Here is a 20,487-nt window from a genome sequence, read left to right as displayed (position 1 = left end):
TGTCAGGAAGGGATTCCGGACTGGAGCCAGCAGACACCCAGGGATGGTGCTGTAGTCTGTAGCTCCAACTTGCCTGATGGTCACAAGGATGCATGGGTCAAAGCTCATTAATTCTGGTTGAAAGAGAAATGGCTCTGTGGTTAAGAGCACTGGCTGCTCTTCCAGAAGACCCAGGTTCAATTTCCCAGAAACATGGCAACTTGCAACCCCTTAAATTCCAGTTCCAGAGGATCTGATGCCCTCTTCTGGCCTTTGTGAGCACTGTACAGATGTGCACAAACATCCATGCCAGCAACACTTGCACAAATAAAAATAAAATCTCAAATAAAAAAACAAACAAACTTTATTTTGTATATTGTATTATGTGTAAAATAATGGTTTTTCTGTAAGCTTTTTGTCTTTTGATATTTGAAACAATCTTGCTATGTAGCCCAAACTGGCCTGGAACTTAAGGGGCTCCTAAATCAGCTCCTGACCATTAGGTTTACAAATGTGTGCCCACATGCATGCCATAATGGACAGTGGGAATGACATCCCAGTGTGTTTGTTGGAGATAACGATGTAATGAAAGAGAGAGGGACAATGGATCCTTCTGTAGAGACGCCATGCTTTCCTATACATTAGTAATAATACTGGGTGAATTACTTAATCTCAGAATGGTGCTGGCGTCAGTGAATATTTCAGAGCTGCAATTAGAAATAAGTATTCAACACCTAACAGGCTTGTATAGTGTACTGTCCTTCAGAACCAACCGTGGCCTAAGCACAAGTGGCCACACACCATAAAAAAGGTAGACAGTGAAGAGAAAGAACTGTGTGCAACCCTTCAAAGGTTCTCAGGTCTTAAACTCTTGAGAGATCCTTGCTTCTGTAACATGATCATGGAAAACCATAAAAGACTCTTCCTATTCTAATTATCTACATATGAAAATATGCAAAAAAAATCTGCTGGGGAATGTTTCAAGGAACTGTTCGTTTTCTTGACATCTACCCAAGGTACATATTGGTGCCTGGACGGTGGATGAAGCACGCAAGAAAAATGCCCAGCTCCAAAACTCCAGTGAACCACACAACTGTATTCCAGGAGTCAGATTCAGGGTCTACTGCATCTACGTAGCTGCTATTCCTACCTTCTGGCCATATGTCCAGGGAAACCCCTTGACCCAAACAGGCAGAGACCAAAGGCTTGCTCTCTACTTCTGAATGGGCAAGCCATTTTCTGTATCTACAAACTAGAGGCAATGTCTGGCTTACTTACAAGTTATGAAGGGAGCAATTTCCTTCTGATACATATAGAATTAAGTGCATGGTCTTTGAGATAGCACTGTGGGTCAGAATACAAACTACCTACCTGAAAAGTATTTCTGTATCTTTTGTTGAATTGTGGTTGAAGATATTAGAAGTCTGGGATTATTAACCCCAAAGACAAAATTTATTTACAATAACAGAACTGTGTATTTTTTTATGCTCCCAAAATACAAAAGCCAAAATCACATATACCTTCATAGGCTTGTTGCTTTGCCTCTATAACAAACAGTTCAGTTCTTAATCTTACTGATTAAGAGTTGCTATCTATTCAGCAGAGGTACCAGAAAGCTCCACTCCTTTACCTCCTTCACAGAATGCCTCTCCTATCTCCTCAGTTCCTGTCACCTTATAATGTGTGTCAATCTAGACTCCCAACACCACTCTGTGACTAGAGATCTTAGGATACACATACATACTAGACACAGTAAAACTTATTAAATAATTTTATTTTTTCCTCCTTCATGTTGCTAATAGTAGCCCAGGTGTAAGCATGTTAGAAAATCTGAAGGAATAAAACACACTTTGGTTTACATAAAGCATATATAAAAATATCTATTTAGAAAACAAACATCTGATAATTACACTGCCAAACTATCTTTAAGAGTGCTAACAAAACAAAACAAAAAGATATAATAAAATCCCTGCAAATTAAATGAGGAGGCAAGATAGTTTTGCTAAAGTTTTGTTCATTTTGCATTTTAGGAAACTGACCTGTATTAATGAAATTTAAGTCAAAGTTATGGTCAGATAATATGAGTAAAAATGTACAGCTACTTAAAGGCATTCTTCAAACAAAACCTGCTTTGTGCTTAGAACAGTTAACAGCACTAAAATTACGAAACTTCCCAACTTTTCTAGTAACCGTTCTACAATAGCAAGAGGTATCAAATGAAGTGTCAGTATACAAAGCACTTATATAAAAAATATCAGCACAGTGAGATCCATGGTTAATTACCTTCTGATTCCCTGAACACCCCCAAAGCATGAAATGTTTGCTTGCTGCTCAGTAGCTTTAAGCCATAACCAATAACCCAAATAGCTCTTGTTTATCGAGTAGTACAACCGTGTGAAGTGCTAGTTACTGGAACAGTGTGAAGTGCTACAAGTCTGGAGAGCCACTGCTCACTACATTCTGTCACTGCAGCCTGATGACGAACCAACTCAGGGAGGTATTGCTACCAAGGAAAATGCAAAGTGGCCAGCAAAGTACAAGGACACCCTCATATGCCAGAGTGCCCAGGCCAGACAGTTTCTTGTGTAAAAAATGTAACCCGTGGTTTAAAGTGCCTATAAACAGACATAGACTACAGTGTGAATGTGTTCAGTACAAAGGCGAGAACGGTTCTGCTACTTCATGCAGTATTCAACATGGACAAGCAGGTCTCGGTGCTCGGTGGCTGGGTACTGCACGCTGCACTTGGGACACTCCACTAGGCTTTCGTTGAGTGCAGCACTGGGACTTTTGGGTGAGGTAGCTTTCACTCTGTTTTCGGGTTCTCTCTGGACTGAGAACGGCTTCTCTGTGAAGGTAAACCCATGCAGCTGCTTCTGCAAAACAAACGTCATGTGAACGTAAGCCTGAGGGTTCGGCAGTATGAACTGCTTCTCCACTCTCTGCGTGCTTCAGCCCTGGAGACAGTTGATTTTGGATTTCTGCTCATCAATATTTTCGTTGTTATTGTTGGTTTTTTAAGACAAGAGTTTCTCTGTGTAGCCCTGGCTATCCTGAACACACTCTGTAGAGCAGGCTGGCCTCGAACTCAGAAATCCACCTGCCTCTGCCTCCCAAGCGCTGGGATTAAAGGCGTGCGCCACCACCGCCCGGCTGCTCATCAGTGTTTCAATGGTAACATATGAGGTAGTCCTAAATAACTTAGATACCGTAATTACTCAGGGATGTAGTGAGTTAGTGCTCATACAGATAGGCTTTGCTGAGAGGCACAGCCGACTGTAAAGGGAAGACACCATTCCTTCCCCTTTTCTTAAATTCACTGCACAAAATAATAGGATTTACTATGACACTTTCAAGAACGTGAATCCAGCTTTGTAAAACATCAGAAAGTTAACCAACCTGGGCAGTGAAAGCATAATACAGGAAAGAGCAGCAACAGAACCCTATGTGCAACTGAGAGCAGCGAGGACGTTCAGCAGCTCAGACTGGCTACACACAGACGAGCAGGGCATTATACAGCTTTGAGAGAGACTATGCTTTTCCATATTTTTTTAAAAACCAAAACTTAAAATAGGAAACCTTAAAAATTTATATTTTATAATACATTGTGAAGATATTTATTTTATTAATATAATAGTTTTAAGTCACTATGCAATTAATTTTTTTCCTCTCCCTTAGAAATTTATGAATTATATTTATAATATCTCCATTTCCAAATTATTCTGTAGTTCTAAGACAATATATGAGTGTGTACTAACGGGACATCTGGCCACATGGATACACAGATTCATTAGAAATACAAAAGAAGAATGTCATACTGCCCTCTTTTCTATCTTCTCCCCTCTATGTGAAGTGCTGTTGGACACCTCCAGAATGGCAACAGCCAACAGGTAGGGGATGATCCCAGACCTACAGCACCTACGAGGAAGAGGATCGTGCCGTCTCTCCTGAGTTCTGAATTGATGCTGTAGTTAGGTGCCACATAGAAGGCAACTACTGACTTGAGATAAAGTTCTTTTTAAGCTATATTACTGGTCTGGGAACTATGCAGACACATAAATGAGAGGTAGCAAAAGAAGAATGAGTAGTAAGTTTTATAGTAGCCATTCAAAACTTACCAAGGATTCCAACTGTGTTATCTGACTTTTTGCTTTTCGGAGTTCCTTAAGAATCACATACAGTTGATGTTGCATATTCTGGCGGTCGAGTTTTTCATTTTCAAAGTCTAGGGTACATGCCTGCATCTGGAATGTCAGGACAAGACAGTTAGAGCTGGTAGATCCTGCCCAGTTCTCTTCACTGAATGTTCACAATCTTCATCAGCACAGGAATACTTTCCAGGCCTTCTTATCAAGAACTCATCTGAGCACAGTGAGACTGTTAGTAAGTGAAGTTTATGGCTGAAGCACTGGCTTATGAGCCAGCAAAGCCAGGGCTCAAGGTATGGATGAGCAGAAGGCAAAAGTTGGTTGGGGTTATTCCTTCAAATTCTTGGAATTTTTGGTGGGCGTGGAAAAGAGGGGGGAAGATGGCTATTCCTTGGTTCAAAATATATTAAGAATTTCTATATTCATTCTGAGAATAGATGGTATCTGCTCTGCTTGAACTTACAGGCTGGCCTAGAAAAAGATCCAGTTAGGGTAGAAGTAGGAACTACAGCCACTGAAGAGCGACCTGTCAGGACAACTGCCACCACACCTCTAAGACTCGGCTTGGCCTGAGGGCAGTTACAGATCCCTGAATGGTGCAGAGTTGTTTGACAATTTTCAAGTAGTTCTCCGTAGAAGAGTATAAATACCAGGGGAAGTTCTGTTTTTTTCCCAGCTGAGTGAACTTTCGAGCATCCACAGTAAGTACCTGCTGTTCCAGCAGAGCTACTCTGGTCTGCTCCTCTTGGTGCTTTAACAGAGAATCGTAGAGAATTCGGACCTGGAGGATGCAATGAGATCCTGCATTATCTCACCTGCCCTCCCCAGACAAAGAACCCACCCCACTCATCCCACCTCTACCCAGGACAACTGACAGCTCATTCCTGCTGGGTATTTGAGGTTTTCTACTTAAGCAGGATGAGCAGCAGCATCCTGGCTGAGAGTTCCCTGAGCAGCCACATAGTGACGGGCACAGTTCTGTATGGCCATACCCTGTACCTGGAGGCTTTGGTGTCAACTTTCATTTCAGAGTAGGATAACAGAAGGACGCTAGCGACAGGGAAAATTTTACTTCTTGTCACTACTAAATGTCACTACTTACACCTACCAGTCAAAGTGAGCAGAGTGAAGACAAAGGAAGCAAACGTTAGGCTCACTGACCCTTCCGCAGCTCTCATTCTGTAGGACGTTAAAAACTCTATTATAGCAGCAATAGCCGCCATGGCCATCTACTTAGTTTTCAAAGTGCTTTCATATTTCTCCTCAGTTGCCCCCTACAATGGTCTTATGAGGTGAGTAGAGGCTATTATTCATTTGATAGTGAATGCTGTGTGAGCCAGAAAGGGTAGGTGTGGATTCCACTGTTCTATTACGCCATGCTGCCAAGCAAAAGTTACATTCATGATTTTCTAGTAGTATTCAATTCTAACACTCCCAAGCCATGCTGTCTCAAATCTAAAAGAGAATATGAAGATGTTATGGACATTCATTTGAGCACAGCATCAGCATACTCCAGTACAGCCTAGGAATGACTAGATTCCCTCCCTGCCTTTGGCCTCCCACACGTTCTACTCTTTGCTCAAGCCTTAGTAGTGTCATCTCCTCCACTGGCAGGGAATTCCCAGCTTCACTGCAGATTCCCACCATCGATCCTCCGTCCAATACCATCACTTCTCTGAGGCCTCCATGGGCCCGTTCTTTCTTTTCTCATCATCCTGTTTTATCTTCCTGACCTTATCCATCTTTTTAGGTACTAATTCATGGCCTGCCTCCATGCTACACTATGAATTCCCAAAGGAGACAGGGACTGCTTCTGCTCCTTGCAGGTTCTCTCGTGCTCCCGGCTTCCCAATCCTTGGTTGAATGCTGAAGTACGGAGATCTCAGGCTGGCTCACCTGAGATAAGAGCTCCTCAGACCTCTTCCTCTCCTCTTGCAGCTTCCCCTTGAAGATACTGCTCTCTTCCCTGAGCTTTTGAATTTTCTCTGTCTTATGCTTGTCCTCTTCCAGGTGCTGTATGTCTGCCTTCCTTTGAGAACTCAAAAGCTGGTTTAAATCTTCAACTTCTTTTTGAGATTCTTCATATTTCCTTCGAAATTCATCAAGTTCTAAACGCAACTGAGTTACGGTTTGTCGCTCAACTTCAAGATCTTTTTTGGCATTTTCCAAGAGATGATCATATTTTTGCTTCTCCTCTTGAAGATAACCTGTTACAAACAAATTGGAAAAAGTACCAGGCTAACCAGAACTATGTAGGACTTTATCTCAATCCATCATCTACCTTCCCCTGCCCCACATAAGGAAACTAGTACCCAAGTCAGCTCTGGAGGGAATGAGAACTTTGAGGGAGGGAAAGGTATTCATGTATAGAAAATCACAATTCCTGTGATGGGTAGCTCTCTCACCTATGGCTTGGGTCCTCTTTTAATCTCAAAACAAGGGGAAAGGAAACACTTGCCAAATGCTATTTCTTACTTCAAGCTTAAAAGACATGATGCTATTTATTTCTAATATATATCTATTTTAAAAAAAATAATGTCTAAATTTGATGAGTCACTCCTGTTGGAAATGTCAGGTTTATCCCAAAAGAGCACTTTTATAGCTCAGTACCTTCTGATTCAGTCTTTTTCATCTGCTGTTGGAGGGAGGCAGCAGCCGACTCTGTCCTCTGTTCCAGCTCAAAGATCTTTGCTAAAAGCCCTTTAACGTAGGCCTCTCGCTGCTGGTCGTACACAAGCCACTGCTGATTTTTCTCCAGAGCCTTATAGTGAATGAAAAATTAACAGCATAGTAAAAAGTCCAGAACTGAGAATATGTAAAAGGGGGAGGGGGGCTCCATGACATTGTCTCTTCTACACATATAAAATCTTACAGCTTATAAGTCACTTACAGGCAGCCAACGAATGCCACATCCCTTTAGAATACATGACAGTCAGTTTCCAGGGAATTAATTTTGCTTGTTAGCTGGAATGCCCCTGGGGCAGGCACAGAAATCAGATGTTCAAATCTCACTTCTAGAAAGAGCTTTGGCACTAACACTCACCATCCTTTACTAGTTGACTCTTAGAAACATAAGCAAATCAAAAGGAGTCTGTCAAGCAGATAGCCATTCCTAGAAGACACATGACACTCCTCCTTTCCACCTTTCACCCTGTTTTGCTGAGGGAAGTGTGCAGTTTTGCTACTGAAAACAGGGTACATTCAAGTGAAAAGCTACAGAAGGGCCAGGCTAGAACCTGTAACCGAAGCTCTACATCAGCTAAGAGAAGACCATGAGCTAAAGACCCAATGGACTATGTGGTGGGACTTTGTCTCTAAACAACTACATAGCTAGGTGTGGTGATACCCACCTTTAATCTTAGTAGAGACAGAGGCAGAAGGATCTGTGCATTTGAGACCTGCCAGGACTATATAATGAGACACTGTCTCAAAAATAACAATAAAAATAAATAAACCAACAAGCTGGCTAGAAAAGACCACTAACCTGCTGTTAATAGGGAGGGGAAGAAGGTCTAGAAAAAGGAACACAATGTGAATATGCAATGAGATTACAAATCCTGTCCAATCTACTTGTTCAGGTTAATAGGATAGAATTGTCCCCTCTTGTTCTATGATCCTGAGAGGCCAGGAAAAAGACTTTTAACAATTATTTGTGCAAAATGGTCATGCACATCCAAACCTGACGTCATGTGCATCTTATATGTTTTGTGCGATGGGTTCCAAGAAACATATACATGATGATGCATGCCTTAGCCTAATAATCCTTCATACTGGCCAAGCTCCTCTGGATTGAGTCTTCATGAGGACTTCTAGATCGTGTTCAAATTTAGTTCAAAAACCACCGTGTTACTGGGCCTAGTGAGGCAAGCCTTTAATCCCAGCACTTGGGAGACAGAGGCAGGAGGATATTTGTGAGTTTGAGGCCAGCCTGTTCTTCAAAGCAAGTTCCAAGACAGCTAGGGCTGCTATACAGAGAAACTGTATCTCAAAAAACAAACAAGTCAACAAACAAAACAAAACAACATTGTATGGCCCAGAAAGCATATGTGTATTTCTAATCATCTACAAGTTGCACTATTTAAATATTAAAGATATCTAATTTTCTATCAAACTTTATATTTGCCTATCTTTAAGAAGTAGCAATGCAAATAATTTAAATCTACATCAGATGGTCATCAATGTTAGTATTCTGTCTAAACTCCACCTCCACAGTTACCTGGCAAGAGCCAGGTATGCTCCTCCCCACAGTTACCTGGCAATAGCAAGGTAGGCCTGGCCCACTATAAAAGGGGCTGCTTGCCCCCTCCTCTCTCTCTTACCCCCTTAATCTCTTGCTCTCTTGCCTCTAGCTTCTTTGTCCCCTCGCCCCTCTCCCCTTCCCTTCCCCTTCTTTCCACGTGGTCATGGCCGGCCTCTACTTCTCTTCTTCCTCTTTCTTCTTCCATCTTCTTCTCCTCACCTTTGCCCTATCTCCTGAATAAACCTCCCCATCTCCCCCCCCCCAACTGTTTGGTCTGGAGTGGTCTGTTCTAAGCTGCGCACGGACGTCTAAAACCGTCTAACAATGTTTTTCAAATGAATCAGTGGATACTTTACTGAAGTACATGAACTAAAAATATATTTAAGTTTACAGCCAAGTAATGGCTGTTGGAGGCCGAGGAGGAATCAGTCTTTCCCAGGTTGGCTATGTAATACCAAGTGGTCAACACTAAAAACATATTCATATGAGCAACATTAAGTGGACTCATTAGATTGTATTTACACTATCTATATTAACAAAAATTGGGAGAAAAAAAATCTTTTTAAAGACAAGATTTAAGAGCCACACAATGGCAACGGTGCTTAACAAAGTAAGCTCTTCTAGCCTCTACCTCTGCTGTGCTGGCCTCAAACACAGAATTGAAGCCCAAGCAGGCCTTGAACTTGTGATCCTCCTGCCTCAGCCTCTCAAGTAGCTAATACTACAAGTCTATGTCACAATGCTGAGCTAAGCTAAGCAAACATTGCTTTTCTCTTCAATTCATATGCATCTACCATATCTTGGTCTCACTACCTTCAGCTGGTTACCTGGTTGGTATAGTTTGTACAAAAATGATAACAGTTCTGACATTTGATAATATTTATGGCATTATTCAGAGTTCCCTTCAGAAAGACCATACTTCCCAGCTTCCTTTGCAGCCAAGCAAGACAACTCCAGAAGGGAAGGACTGTGGGAGAGAACTTAACATACACATGATAGTCACTTCCTCCCCCTAAAAAAGTCTGAGCCACCTTTGCCATGGGAATCTCATCTGCCTGCATGGTGTGAGATACACGGCACAACCATCCATGTGGATGTGACCATGACCCCTCCAAAGCACCATGCAGCATAGCAAAATGCTGGGAAAAGGTAATCCATTAGACTTAACTTGGAGGCACCCGATTAGGTTTGGGGTTCACAGGATCCCTATTATCTTGGTGATCCCCATATGAGTAAAAGATTCCAAGAGCTTTCCACTAGCATGGACTGGCTGAGAACTCCTGGAATTTTCAACTTGCCTATTGCCAAAAGCTCTAGGAACCTCTCCCTGTGGCTGCTTTGAACCTAGAGTGACAGGAGTAGAAGGTGCACCCATCACATGGGTGAGATCATCACACACACACACACGCACACGCACACGCACACGTGCAACCCTGTCCACCAATAAACACTCTCCTCCCTAAGGTCAGATGTGCTTCTCTTTCTGCCTTTATGTATCTTTTACATGCCTAAGAAATCTAATAATTATTACCAGGTAATTATTTCAAAATGTCTAACAGACCTAAATGTTGACCGAATACTTTAAAAAACATATTCATGCATTCCTAGAGCTTACTTTACATGGACAAATATTAATTCTCCTGAGGCATCAACCTAGGAACTGAGACAGAAAGGCTCTCACGAGGCATACATGCCAGTGTATACATCTCCAAGTCTCCCAAGGATAATTCTCCTCCTCTTCAAAGATCTGAGATCTTCAAGAAACCAGAAGAGCTGACCAGTCTGGAGCCCTTCAGAAGTTAGGAATGATACAAGTGTGTCCTTGGACCAGCAGCAATAGCATTCAGGAAATGCAGAATTGAAGCCCCACCCGGGACCTAATAAATCCAAAATCTACATTTCAAGAAAATCTTCTAGATTCACAGTCTAGGCTCAGTTTAGATTTAGCTTGGAGGTGACTTGGTTTAGATTTTACTGCACTAGTGTCTTTCTCACGTAAATAGAGGGGCCCAGCCTGAAGAAATGTGAAAAGGTTTTTCCTTTTAAGGAGTGGTTGGAAATCCAGAAGACTGAAGTAAACCGTGAGAAAAAGGAAAGTGTGGAAGGTAAATACAGGCATCTAATTGGTGGGCACTAGAATACACAGACAGGCAAAATTCTCTGTAAAAGATGACACTGAAAAATTCTATTTTTATAACTTTTTAAAAATTATGTTTATTTCAATTACCTACAGGTAAATGCTTTGATAAAGGTACCAAATTATCCTGTATAGATACTCAAGATATTTAAATTCTTCTTTTGAAAATCAAATAGACTTCAAGAGACACTTGCTAGATTAAATAAAACAAGAATCTTAAGAGCATACTTAGCAGGCATCAGGGTAAACACACCATGTTTTTGTAATAAGAATAGCTACCTGGTAATCTAATAATTATATATCAACAAGTTTATACTTCATATATTTTAATCTGAAACTTGGAAAGATATAGATAGTCCTGTGACTTCAATTTTCAACAAAATTTACTTATCCACTTTTAAGTAAGAAATAATAAAGCTTTCTGGTATATCTAAAGTAACCTCAAGTCTAATTCTAGAGAACTACTGAGTATACATAGGCCACACTTCCTCTCCAACTGTTCTAGAAGGACTGGAAGATAATGAATGCTAGGTTTCAAACCCTGGACAAACAGCTGCAGTGCCTATTAACATATCAAAGCAGACTTGGCTTCCAAGTTCTCCCAGCATCCCTCAGTCCACACAGGTTACAGAATAAGACTGGCAAGCTCCACCCCCTACCCTGGACTCTTATGCACAGGGGATAGGCTGCCCTTCCCCCAAAGGCTCTTCCCAATACAATCCAGACATTTTTGGTTACTACCTCTTTTTTCTTTTTTTAAATTAATTAATTAAGAAGTTAATTAATTACCTTTGGCCTCCTGGATGCTACAGCTGGTTCCTCTTTCCCCTATCCCCTCTCCTCATATAGCTCAGGGTCATGTCCACTCTGGACTCTCCCAGATGTCCCTGCCTCTGGCTATGCTTTCCCTTTTATCTACAATAAACTTTCTCCTCCTCCACACCGAGGAGCAGGCATGTCCCTTCCTTTTCCTTTTTATTTCTTTTTTCATTCAATAAACACATATCAAATAGATAAAGGAAAAGCATAAATTAAATTGCACTACAAATATTTGGGCAAATTAGATTTAGGTGAAAAAGAACGCTGCTAAGGTAGTTAGTTGGAAGCTTAGCTTCAGAGCTTTGCAATCTACAGACAGAGTCTCTACACCATGGTCTCAAACACTCAGTTCTCCTGCCTCTTCATTAGATTTGTTTTTTTATTTAAGTCATAACACTAATACTTCCAATTCTATGACACCTAAAGAACATATAGATTAGTCCTTTTACCCATTGTTTGTTTAATCAAAAAAAAAAAAAAACCAACTTACATCTTTCAGCTGCATTTCCTTTTCATGGATACTATTCATGGACGAGTTGAAGCAGTTTGCAGGCATGCTCTGTAAATAAGCCAATAGTAGCTGACATCATCAACTTAACAATACAAATTTCATTATATTTAGTTCCACAAAAATACAAACTATTTCTCAAGACATCCCAAACACACCTCTACTACTGGTGAACCACCAAGCCAGGTGAGAATTACCAGGGGGTAAACTAACACTAAATTCCCTGGATAGTCTCCTGCACAAGTAGTTCTCAACCTGTGGGTCACAACACCCTTGGCAATCCTCTAGTTCCAAAAATGTTTACATTATGATTCATGCCAGTAGCGATATTACAGTTATGAAGCAGCAATGAAATAATTTTATGGTTGGGGTCACCACATCCTGAGGACTGTACTAAAGAGTCCCAGCATTAGGAAGGTTGAGAACCACTGTCCTAAGCAATCTAGAAACCCCTGAGACTTCAGATCTTTTACTCTGAGATTTTCTAGACCCCCCAATCCCCAGAACTCTCAGCACCTATAAATAGCCCACTGAGTTTTCACCAAAAAAAGTCAAACAATTAGGCTATTTCAAATAAACAAACCAAACTGTCAAAGACAGAAAGTCTAGAATTACATTTTATATTAGCATAGGCTGAGGATTCCCAAACTTACCAGAACCAAAATGTTTTGTGTTTTACTTTTTGGAGTTTGGAATATTTAGATACATAATGAGACAGATATATTTGGGATGGGACTCAACTCTAAATACGAAATTCATTTTTTCCCTTCGTTTTTCAAGACAAGGTTTCTCTATACAGCCCTAGCTGCCCTAGAGTTGCTCTGTAGACCAGGCTGGCTTTGAACTCAGAGATCTGCCTGCCTCTGCCTCACAAATGCTGGGATTAAAGGCGTGCACCACCATCGCCTAGCCATCTGTTTCACATATACACAGAGCCCGTACACAAACTGTTTAGTGTGCCTGGTTTCTTGCTGTGATAGTTATGTGAAGTCAGGTGTGAAATTTTCCACTTGTTAACATTCAAAAAGTTTCAGATTTGGAAGACTATAACAATATTAAATAGTAACACTATAGTTTTTACAGAATTTAAAATGTAATGCCATAATAGCTTTCCTTTCTTCATTCTCCCATAGAGGAAACCAGGTGGCTATAATCATAGGCTACCAGCAAACTGTGAAAATCTTACTTTTTAGGGTTTGGGTGTTTCTGGTGTTTTCCCTAAGCATCTGTAGAGAAAGACTTGTGTGAACACCGGGGTTGTTTGGAAAGGCTACAGAACCTGTAGGGATGGGGGCTTGCTGGAGGAAGGCAGTCACTGGGGTCAGGCCTTGAAGCTTTATAAGCAAGGCTCTACTTGTTCTCTTTGGTTTCTGATTGGTTTCTCTTTGATTCTGAGATGGAATGGGTCCCTCAGACTAGAAACCAGAACAAGCCCTTCCTCCCTTACACTGCTTTCATCAGTGTTTTAACACAGCAACAGGAAAAGTAACCAATACAGCTTCACACCACTGAGAAATCACACCGGAACTCATTTTTCTATGGGTAGTATTACTAATTGTTAGTAATATTAAAATGTCAAAAGAACCAGAGGTTTGATTATTAATTAAGCACTTAGTATACTCTAGGCTTTCTGCAAGGCAACTAATCATCATATGTAATCATCAGTGCTCTCAGCCCAGTTTTACTGCTATGAAATCAAGGTTTACAAAAGGGGACTGACAAACTCTAGCACTGTCTCTCGGACCAGAGAAGCTAAGGGGTTTGTCTGCTCAGAGTTATATGCTATTGCTTGGCAGAACCAAGATTTAAACCCAGATAATTTTTACACAGATCCTTGCTCTCTCTGAAACATTGCTCCTCTCAGACAAGAGGTAAAGAAAAATGCATGTGCAGTTAGAAAAAAATACATTGGGATAACTGTTTATCTCAAAACATAAAAACTAACCAAAAACTTCAACTTAACGTTTATGTAATGCAAACTATTGAAATAAAATCTCAGCAAAATCTTGACTATTGTAGCTACAGCATAGTCTTCTGACTAGTCATCTGGGAGGAACCCTGTGTGGGGAATGCAGGGAACCAAATTAACTATTTTTATTTATAGAAAAGGAACTCAACTAAAAAAAAAAAAAAAAAAAAAAAAAACCAAAAGAAGGTAAGTGATCTGCAGGTGCACTACGGTGTCGCATCATTTCGAAAACCTTAAAAAACTCATTCTTCATAGGAACTATAAGTTGTACCAGACAGGAAAAGATCTCAGTTTAAAGAAAGTTTAGCACCTGTGATAGGTGGAGTGTACTGGCTTTGCTTTCAAGTTCGGAAAGTCTTTTCGTCGTGGCAGACAACTGCTTTTTCAGGACATCTGTCTCCTTGGATAAGGACTCCAACAACTGCTGCTTCTTCTCACATTCCTTTGTTTTCTCTTCCAGCTGCTCGAGCAATGAAGAAGAGCTATATCTTGACCTGAGGTGATCTTTGAGTCTCTGTATTTCTTTGTCCTTCTCCATGATGTAATAAACATTCTTTTCTCTCTCCGCTTCAAGAACTTGAATTTTCTAGATAGGAACTAAGAAGAATCTTAGAACTAAGCCAGGTCAAACATCCAGCTAAACAATATATTGCAACAAGCATTTGATAAGTATTGACTGCATATCAACTTTGATTTTATGAGATCAGGACTGAAAATACAAGACGAAGCTCACGCTCAGCTCTCTGCTCAGACAGCTCACAGGCACGAGCCCTTTCATTAACATCATCTGAGCTCTAGTTAACATGTATACACACCGAATAGGCAGATAGAGAGGAAAAACCATCCATATCAAGGGTGGGAGAAGGAGGCTAAACCAATGCTTGTCACATGGCTGTGGCAACACAGGAAAGAGCTAAGAGAAAGATGATGAAAACAACTGTGGGTAGGAAAAGGCTAACAGGGCAGCCAATTGGAATGGTAAAATGGCTGTCTATAAACAGTTACAAGGAAACCCTAACACTATTTAACACTCTGAAGTGGATAAACAATTTGGAGATTTTAAGTGCATAAATTTGGTTGTTTTGTTTTTATATACTTAGTGAACTAACAAAAAACAAAAATCAAATCATGTAATATTTGAGTAAATATTCTCTCCTCAACTACAGTTTTAAAAGGGGAGGGAGGTAGTGAATGGCAGAGTATCCTTCTGGCATCCCCAAAATCATGGAAGCAGAACACTTCCAAGTTATAGAACCAATAAAAATTATAATACATACAGTACGCCAGTATGTTTTGCAATCTTAAACACGGCATGCCATAGTTTGAATATGATTCCTCAAATTTGCTTAACCCTCAATGCAACAGTGTTAGAGGTGATGGGGTCATGAGGGCACAGAGTTCATGAGTGGATTCATGTGGTTGTCATGGGTCACTTATCAGTTAAAATGAATTTGGTCCTTGTCCCCCATATACCTCCTATGCTTGCCTGGCCTTCTTTATGTGATTACACAGCTTGAAGACCCTTACCAGATGCACTGTGCTTTTGGACTTAGCAGCTAAATATTCCTCTCCCTCCCTCCCTGCTCAAATTACCCGGTCTATAGCACTGTGTTGTAACAACACAAAAGACTGAAATTATTTAACAAATTTTTATCAATAATATTAATATAATTAAAATAAATGGGCTGGAGAGATGGTTTAGTGGTTAAGAGCATGGGCTGTTCTTCTAGAGGACACAGATTCATTTCCCAGCGCATACACACAAACACACACACACACACACACACACACACACACACACACACACACACCAGCTCCTGTCTGTAATTGTAGTTCAGGAGATCCGACACTCTCACATGGATATGCATGCAGGCTAAACACCAATGCATACATAATAAAAAAAAAAAATAGATACTTTTTTAAAAGATAAATTATCAAAAAGTTACATGATGAATGCCAAATTAGTTTATTGGTTTGTTTTCAATATTTGAAAAAACATGATAGGATAAGTGTTACAACACATAATTATAGCACTTAAAGGTGGAGGCAGGGGAATCAGAAATGTAGGGTCATCCTCAGCTATATAGTTGATGTTCAAGACCAACCTGTGTACTACATGAGACCCTACCTGGAAGAGCAAAACAAAACAACAACAACAAAAACCATGAGAGTCTGAGAGTGGAGAGTTGGTTCAGCTGTTAAGAGCATTTGTTGCTTTTGCAAAGGAATAATATTTAATTCCCAGGACCCACATGGTAGCTAATAATTGTCCAAACTCCAGTTCCAGGGGACCCTATGCCTTCTCCTGACCTCTGTAGGCACCAGGCATGCATATGATGCACAGACATGCATGCTTGCAAAACACTCATACACATAAAACAAATCTTTTAAAGGTAAGGGAAAAAAACAGATCATAGCACATTATATTATAAAAGATACAAAACTATTAATCATAATGTCTTTATTTTTGAAGCAACTCAATGCATGGTAACCTCAAAACACTTACTCGATTGCATTTTAAAGGAGAGAATTAGCAATAACTAAAGTATGTCTAAAGGTTAGTAAAAATCAAAGCAGGAATTTAAGATTCCAAATTCAAGATCAACTTTCTAGAACTAAGAACAGGTTAAGCCAGGACAATGGAAGAATAAGAATGTAACATCAGAGAGCCACATCCACTGCTTTCTGGAATATGTACACCTTAAAGGCTTCAAGGATCATTTACCTCCAAAAGTCTGCTTCTGTCTTTATCGGCCACTTTTCCTTTCCCACTTGTGATTTCATCCAGGGATGTTTTAAAGGCTGCAATTTCTCCCTTAAATTTCTCTAATGCAGTGTCTGACTTGGAGCTGCTAGGCCTTGATCCCCATTTGCTTTTAATTAAATCTTTGGGACTTCTCGAAGACATCTTTGAATTGATCTGTGAAAAATACAAAAATAATTTTTGAAAATTCAACTGCATTTGAAGTTTTGACTTTAAACTTTCATATCTCAGGTTTGGAAGAGGCCTTATAATGTACTTTGCTCTAAATAGAAGTGATTTATCCAAATCAGTGGGGCCCAGAAAGAAAATTGAAGATTTCTAGGGTGTTATAATGAATCTAAAACTCTCAAGTGGTAGATACAAGGGAAATGTCCACCTTCAAAAATATGATAATCTGCATACTTATATTTGTCATTATTTGAGAACAGATCTCTCAGTAGAGCCCAGGTTAGCCTGGAACTCACTATGTAACCAGGACAGCATTGAACTCACAATCCTCCTGCCTCAGCCTCTCAGATAATGGGACTATAGGCATCTGTAGATTAACAGAAAGTTTTTGTTTATAATCAGTGGAAGGGTCCCCAGGCCTTACACTTTCAAGGTGATATCATACTCAAGAATAGAAACTCTAATTCCGAGTTTATAGGCACGAAAAGGTCATTACTCACCATGTGCCCTCTTAAAAGGTATGTCTAGTTGAACTCTATCTTAATAGCTTTGGAGAGTATGGCAGGAAGAGGTGAGAAAATCCAACACGAGACATTTAAAGAAAAAGAGGTAGAATACTCAAGAGATGTGGGGGTGAAAGAAATGAAAGGGCAAATGAAGTAAGGCCAAGTTTCACATCTGCTAACGGTACCCGATGAGAATTTAGAAGCAAATGTAGAATACAAACTCTAGGCAGGCAGATGTATAGTAAAATATACTGTGTATATATAAATAATGTATAAAATAGCTCTCCATTAGGGAGACTAAAAAACCAAACATTTTTCTACCTTATATGTCCTGAGATAAAAATGATATCGGTGTGATTATGGACTCTAAAGGAAGATGAGACCTACTTCATTCAACAATTACTACAGTTATGGTGAGCATGCTAACAACCCTAGCACTCGGGAAGTAGAGAAGCCTCATTTGCATAGAGACTGAAGGCAGCCTAAGGCTGCACAAAACTGTTTAAACAAACAACACAAATGTATTACAAAGCCTTTTTATCAGGTAACCTAATCAGGACTGGATAGAAGCTGACTCAAGCAACAGGAAGATGAGAAGACAACGTAGTTTCCGGTGCTGGGAAGCCTTCAGTACAGTGAGGCAGGCACCAGTAATACAGAAAAAAAACAAAAACAAAAACAAAAAAAAAGAGAGAGAGAGAGAGGGACTCAAATATTCTCAAACTGTAATTAATACCAAGAGGAATAATCATAGTCATAAAAGCTACCAATACAAGGAGATCTACTTAGGGTGTTGGGTGTAAGGTTGTCCTGTGTAAAATTAGCCTAAAAATAATAGAACTGTATAGACAGAGTTTAACGAAGTCTATATTAATGCATTCAGCCTAGATTTTTGCCCGTTATCTTGACAAATACTAAATTAACCAGCTGGTACAATCTGCTGAGGCAAAATGCAGTTATTATGTCTTAGGAACCTGCTACCACAAAAGTTTCTCCTTGTGCTTCTGCTGATGTCACAAGGAGAACTTGACACAGTCTGAAAGAGCCCCCAGGACATTTGCATCCTACCTTTTAGAGAGGACTCCTAAAAACTAGTGTTTCTGACTCTGGTCTAGACTGACCCAGCACACACTCTTACCACCTGGTCCTACCCTTCCTTTCTTAGTACTTTCTATTCCATTCAATCAAAGTTCTCCTCAGGAACCTCCCTACCCAGTCCTAATGGCATCTTCAGGATGCGCTCTCTTAAGTTTAATAAGGGACACAGAACTCACCACATATACAAGCTAGTAGTCAGTACCTATCTGTTCCCAACCTTTTTTTTTTTTTTTTTTTTTTTTTTTTTTTTTTTTTTTTTTTTTTTTTTTTTTTTTTGCCACACAGGAGCTTAAAAGCGGCTGCTTGGAAATCTCTGACTGGACTGAAGGGACCTAAGTCATTCTAGTCAGAATGAGACTAAAGAAGCATTCCCATTTAGTAAATCGCACACATCTACGAGGGGGCAGGAAAGAGGCAGGAAAATAAAAACTGCAAAGAGAAGCACCTGCTAATAGCCAAGGCCGAACGCGCGAGAGAACTGAGAGACCTGGTCAGGTCACTGGTCTCTCTGTTAAGAAAGTGATAATACCGCAAAGTTAAAAAGAATCGAAAGGATGACCGGCTGGACGTCGACAGGCACCCAAGCGTGGTGTCTCTCAGCATGTAGTCCAGCGAGTAGAGACGGAGTCCTGCGGCACGATCTGCTCACCAAAGCTCCTCCTGTGAGGTCCAGTCCGGCCCTGGGGCTGCGGGCTCCGGCTGTCCTCCCCACCCTCCCCGGCCAAGGCCGGACCACTCACTACCTGAGACAAACACAACGCTCGCTCGCGTCGCTGCGTCAAACCCCCTACAAGCTCCAGCCAAGACACCGCTTCCGGGAGTTTGAATCCCGCGGCTGCGGGGCGGGACACGTCACTGCCGGCTGGGCGAAGGGCGGGGTCTGCAATCTGGGGACAGGAGGGAGAGGGCGGGGCCTGCAATCTGGGGAAAGGCGGGAGAGGGCGGGGCCTGCAATCTGAGAGAAGGCGAGAGGGGACCTGTAACCTGAGGATGGAGGAGAGAGGGCGGGCCCAGGAGCTTGAGGGCGGGGCAGAGGCGGAGTCTAGAGTCAAAGGAAGGGCGGGGCAAGGTCTGGAACCCGACGGCAGGCGGAGCGAAGATGGGCCTAGAACCCGGCTCGGCCGGGTCAGAGAAGGATCTTGTGGGGATAGAGGTTGTGTGTGGAATCGTGGTGTGAAATGGGTAGAGCGTGATGGTGTGGATGGGGGTGTGCGGGCATATGGGTGTGGTAGGGGCGGAGCCAAGGACAGATTCGAACAACCAGTTCAGTCTGGGCGTGCTTGCTTTTCTCTGTGGGTTCGGACCCTGCTGTTCTTCTTAGGACTAGCTCTGTGACCCTTGCTGGGGACTATCTGGTCTGTGTTCTTTGGCAACCAATTTCTCTCGGTCAGATGGAGCCCCTCTATCTCCTGGAATGTTGAATTCCCCAGAGAAACACAGCCTCTTAGACTTCCAGGCGGACCACTCATTCACCCTGTCAAACTCAGGGGCGGAGCAATGAGGAACGCCTCAGTGGGGAGCTGATAAACTCCCAGTTTGTAAACTGAGATTGTGAGCCCCAGCAGCGACTCTAGATTGCTGCCTTACAGGCAGATGTGTCTTTATCGGTCACGTCAGGGTCTTGGTTTACTGTCTTGAGAACTTTATTGTTTGCTTAGGGCGTGTCTTTCTTACACCTAGCCTAGCCTAAGCATACCAGAAGTTTACAACGAAAAAACTCAGTAGCAAAGCATTCTTGTATGTAATACAAGAGTTAAATTCCTGAATGCCTCTTATTAAATGTATGGCCTTGAGAACAACATTAATCTTCCTTGAGCCTCAGTTTCCTGATCTACACGAGGATCTACACGAGGATGCAGATAACCATCTCACAGTATAGCTGCGAGGGTTAGTTTAACAAATGTAGTTAGGCACTGGTAAATAAAAGACAACAAACCTATTTGTTACCCAATCTAGTGGATGAGAAACCATTTAATGAATTTCAGGTTTTTTTTTTTTTTTTTTTTTTTTTTTTTTTTTTTTAGCAGGAAGATGGCAATCCAAGAAACTAATTCTCTACACGGAGTTGGCTTCCTTCCACCTTAAGTATGAACGGAGAGGCAGATGGAGAAAAAAAAATAGACTTATTTACCACAAGGGGGCACACTAGAA

General features: G+C 41.2%; 1 protein-coding gene across 3 annotated transcripts; it reads right to left on the bottom strand.

Annotated features, from left to right (window-relative positions):
• Positions 1–1,733: 1,733 nt before the first annotated feature.
• On the bottom strand, positions 1,734–19,188 carry Cep55 (centrosomal protein 55). Of its 3 annotated transcripts, none has more exons than XM_076920001.1 (9): positions 19,080–19,188; positions 16,526–16,720; positions 14,111–14,386; positions 11,814–11,882; positions 6,738–6,888; positions 6,024–6,334; positions 4,837–4,908; positions 4,098–4,223; positions 1,734–2,855 (listed from the first exon to the last, which is right to left on the bottom strand). In XM_076920001.1, exons 2-9 carry the CDS (start codon positions 16,706–16,708, stop codon positions 2,655–2,657), a joined length of 1,389 nt encoding a protein of 462 aa, XP_076776116.1. In that variant the 5' UTR covers positions 16,709–16,720; positions 19,080–19,188; the 3' UTR covers positions 1,734–2,654. The 3 variants fall into 3 exon arrangements, with proteins under 3 accessions (XP_076776116.1, XP_034367607.1, XP_076776124.1); XM_034511716.3 differs by lacking the exon at positions 19,080–19,188 and adding an exon at positions 18,866–19,071 and having other exon boundaries at positions 1,735–2,855; XM_076920009.1 differs by lacking the exon at positions 19,080–19,188 and having other exon boundaries at positions 1,737–2,855; positions 14,111–14,397; positions 16,526–16,665.
• Positions 19,189–20,487: the final 1,299 nt, after the last annotated feature.

The sequence above is a fragment of the Arvicanthis niloticus genome, chromosome 1 (genome assembly GCF_011762505.2).
Source record: "Arvicanthis niloticus isolate mArvNil1 chromosome 1, mArvNil1.pat.X, whole genome shotgun sequence".
Lineage (NCBI taxonomy): Eukaryota > Metazoa > Chordata > Mammalia > Rodentia > Muridae > Arvicanthis > Arvicanthis niloticus.
Note: the sequence above shows the minus strand (reverse complement) of the source record. Positions and strands in the feature narration are given on the sequence as shown.

Excerpts from the sequence above, each read along its gene's own strand:
- Cep55 (XM_076920001.1), bottom strand. The coding sequence starts at position 16,708 with ATGTCTTCGAGAAGTCCCAAAGATTTAATTAAAAGCAAATGGGGATCA. Across the intron at positions 11,883-14,110 it reads GTACACTCCACCTATCACAG|AGCATGCCTGCAAACTGCTT; the intron begins GTGCTAAACTTT and ends GCTTATTTACAG. Across the intron at positions 4,224-4,836 it reads TAGCTCTGCTGGAACAGCAG|ATGCAGGCATGTACCCTAGA; the intron begins GTACTTACTGTG and ends CTGACATTCCAG.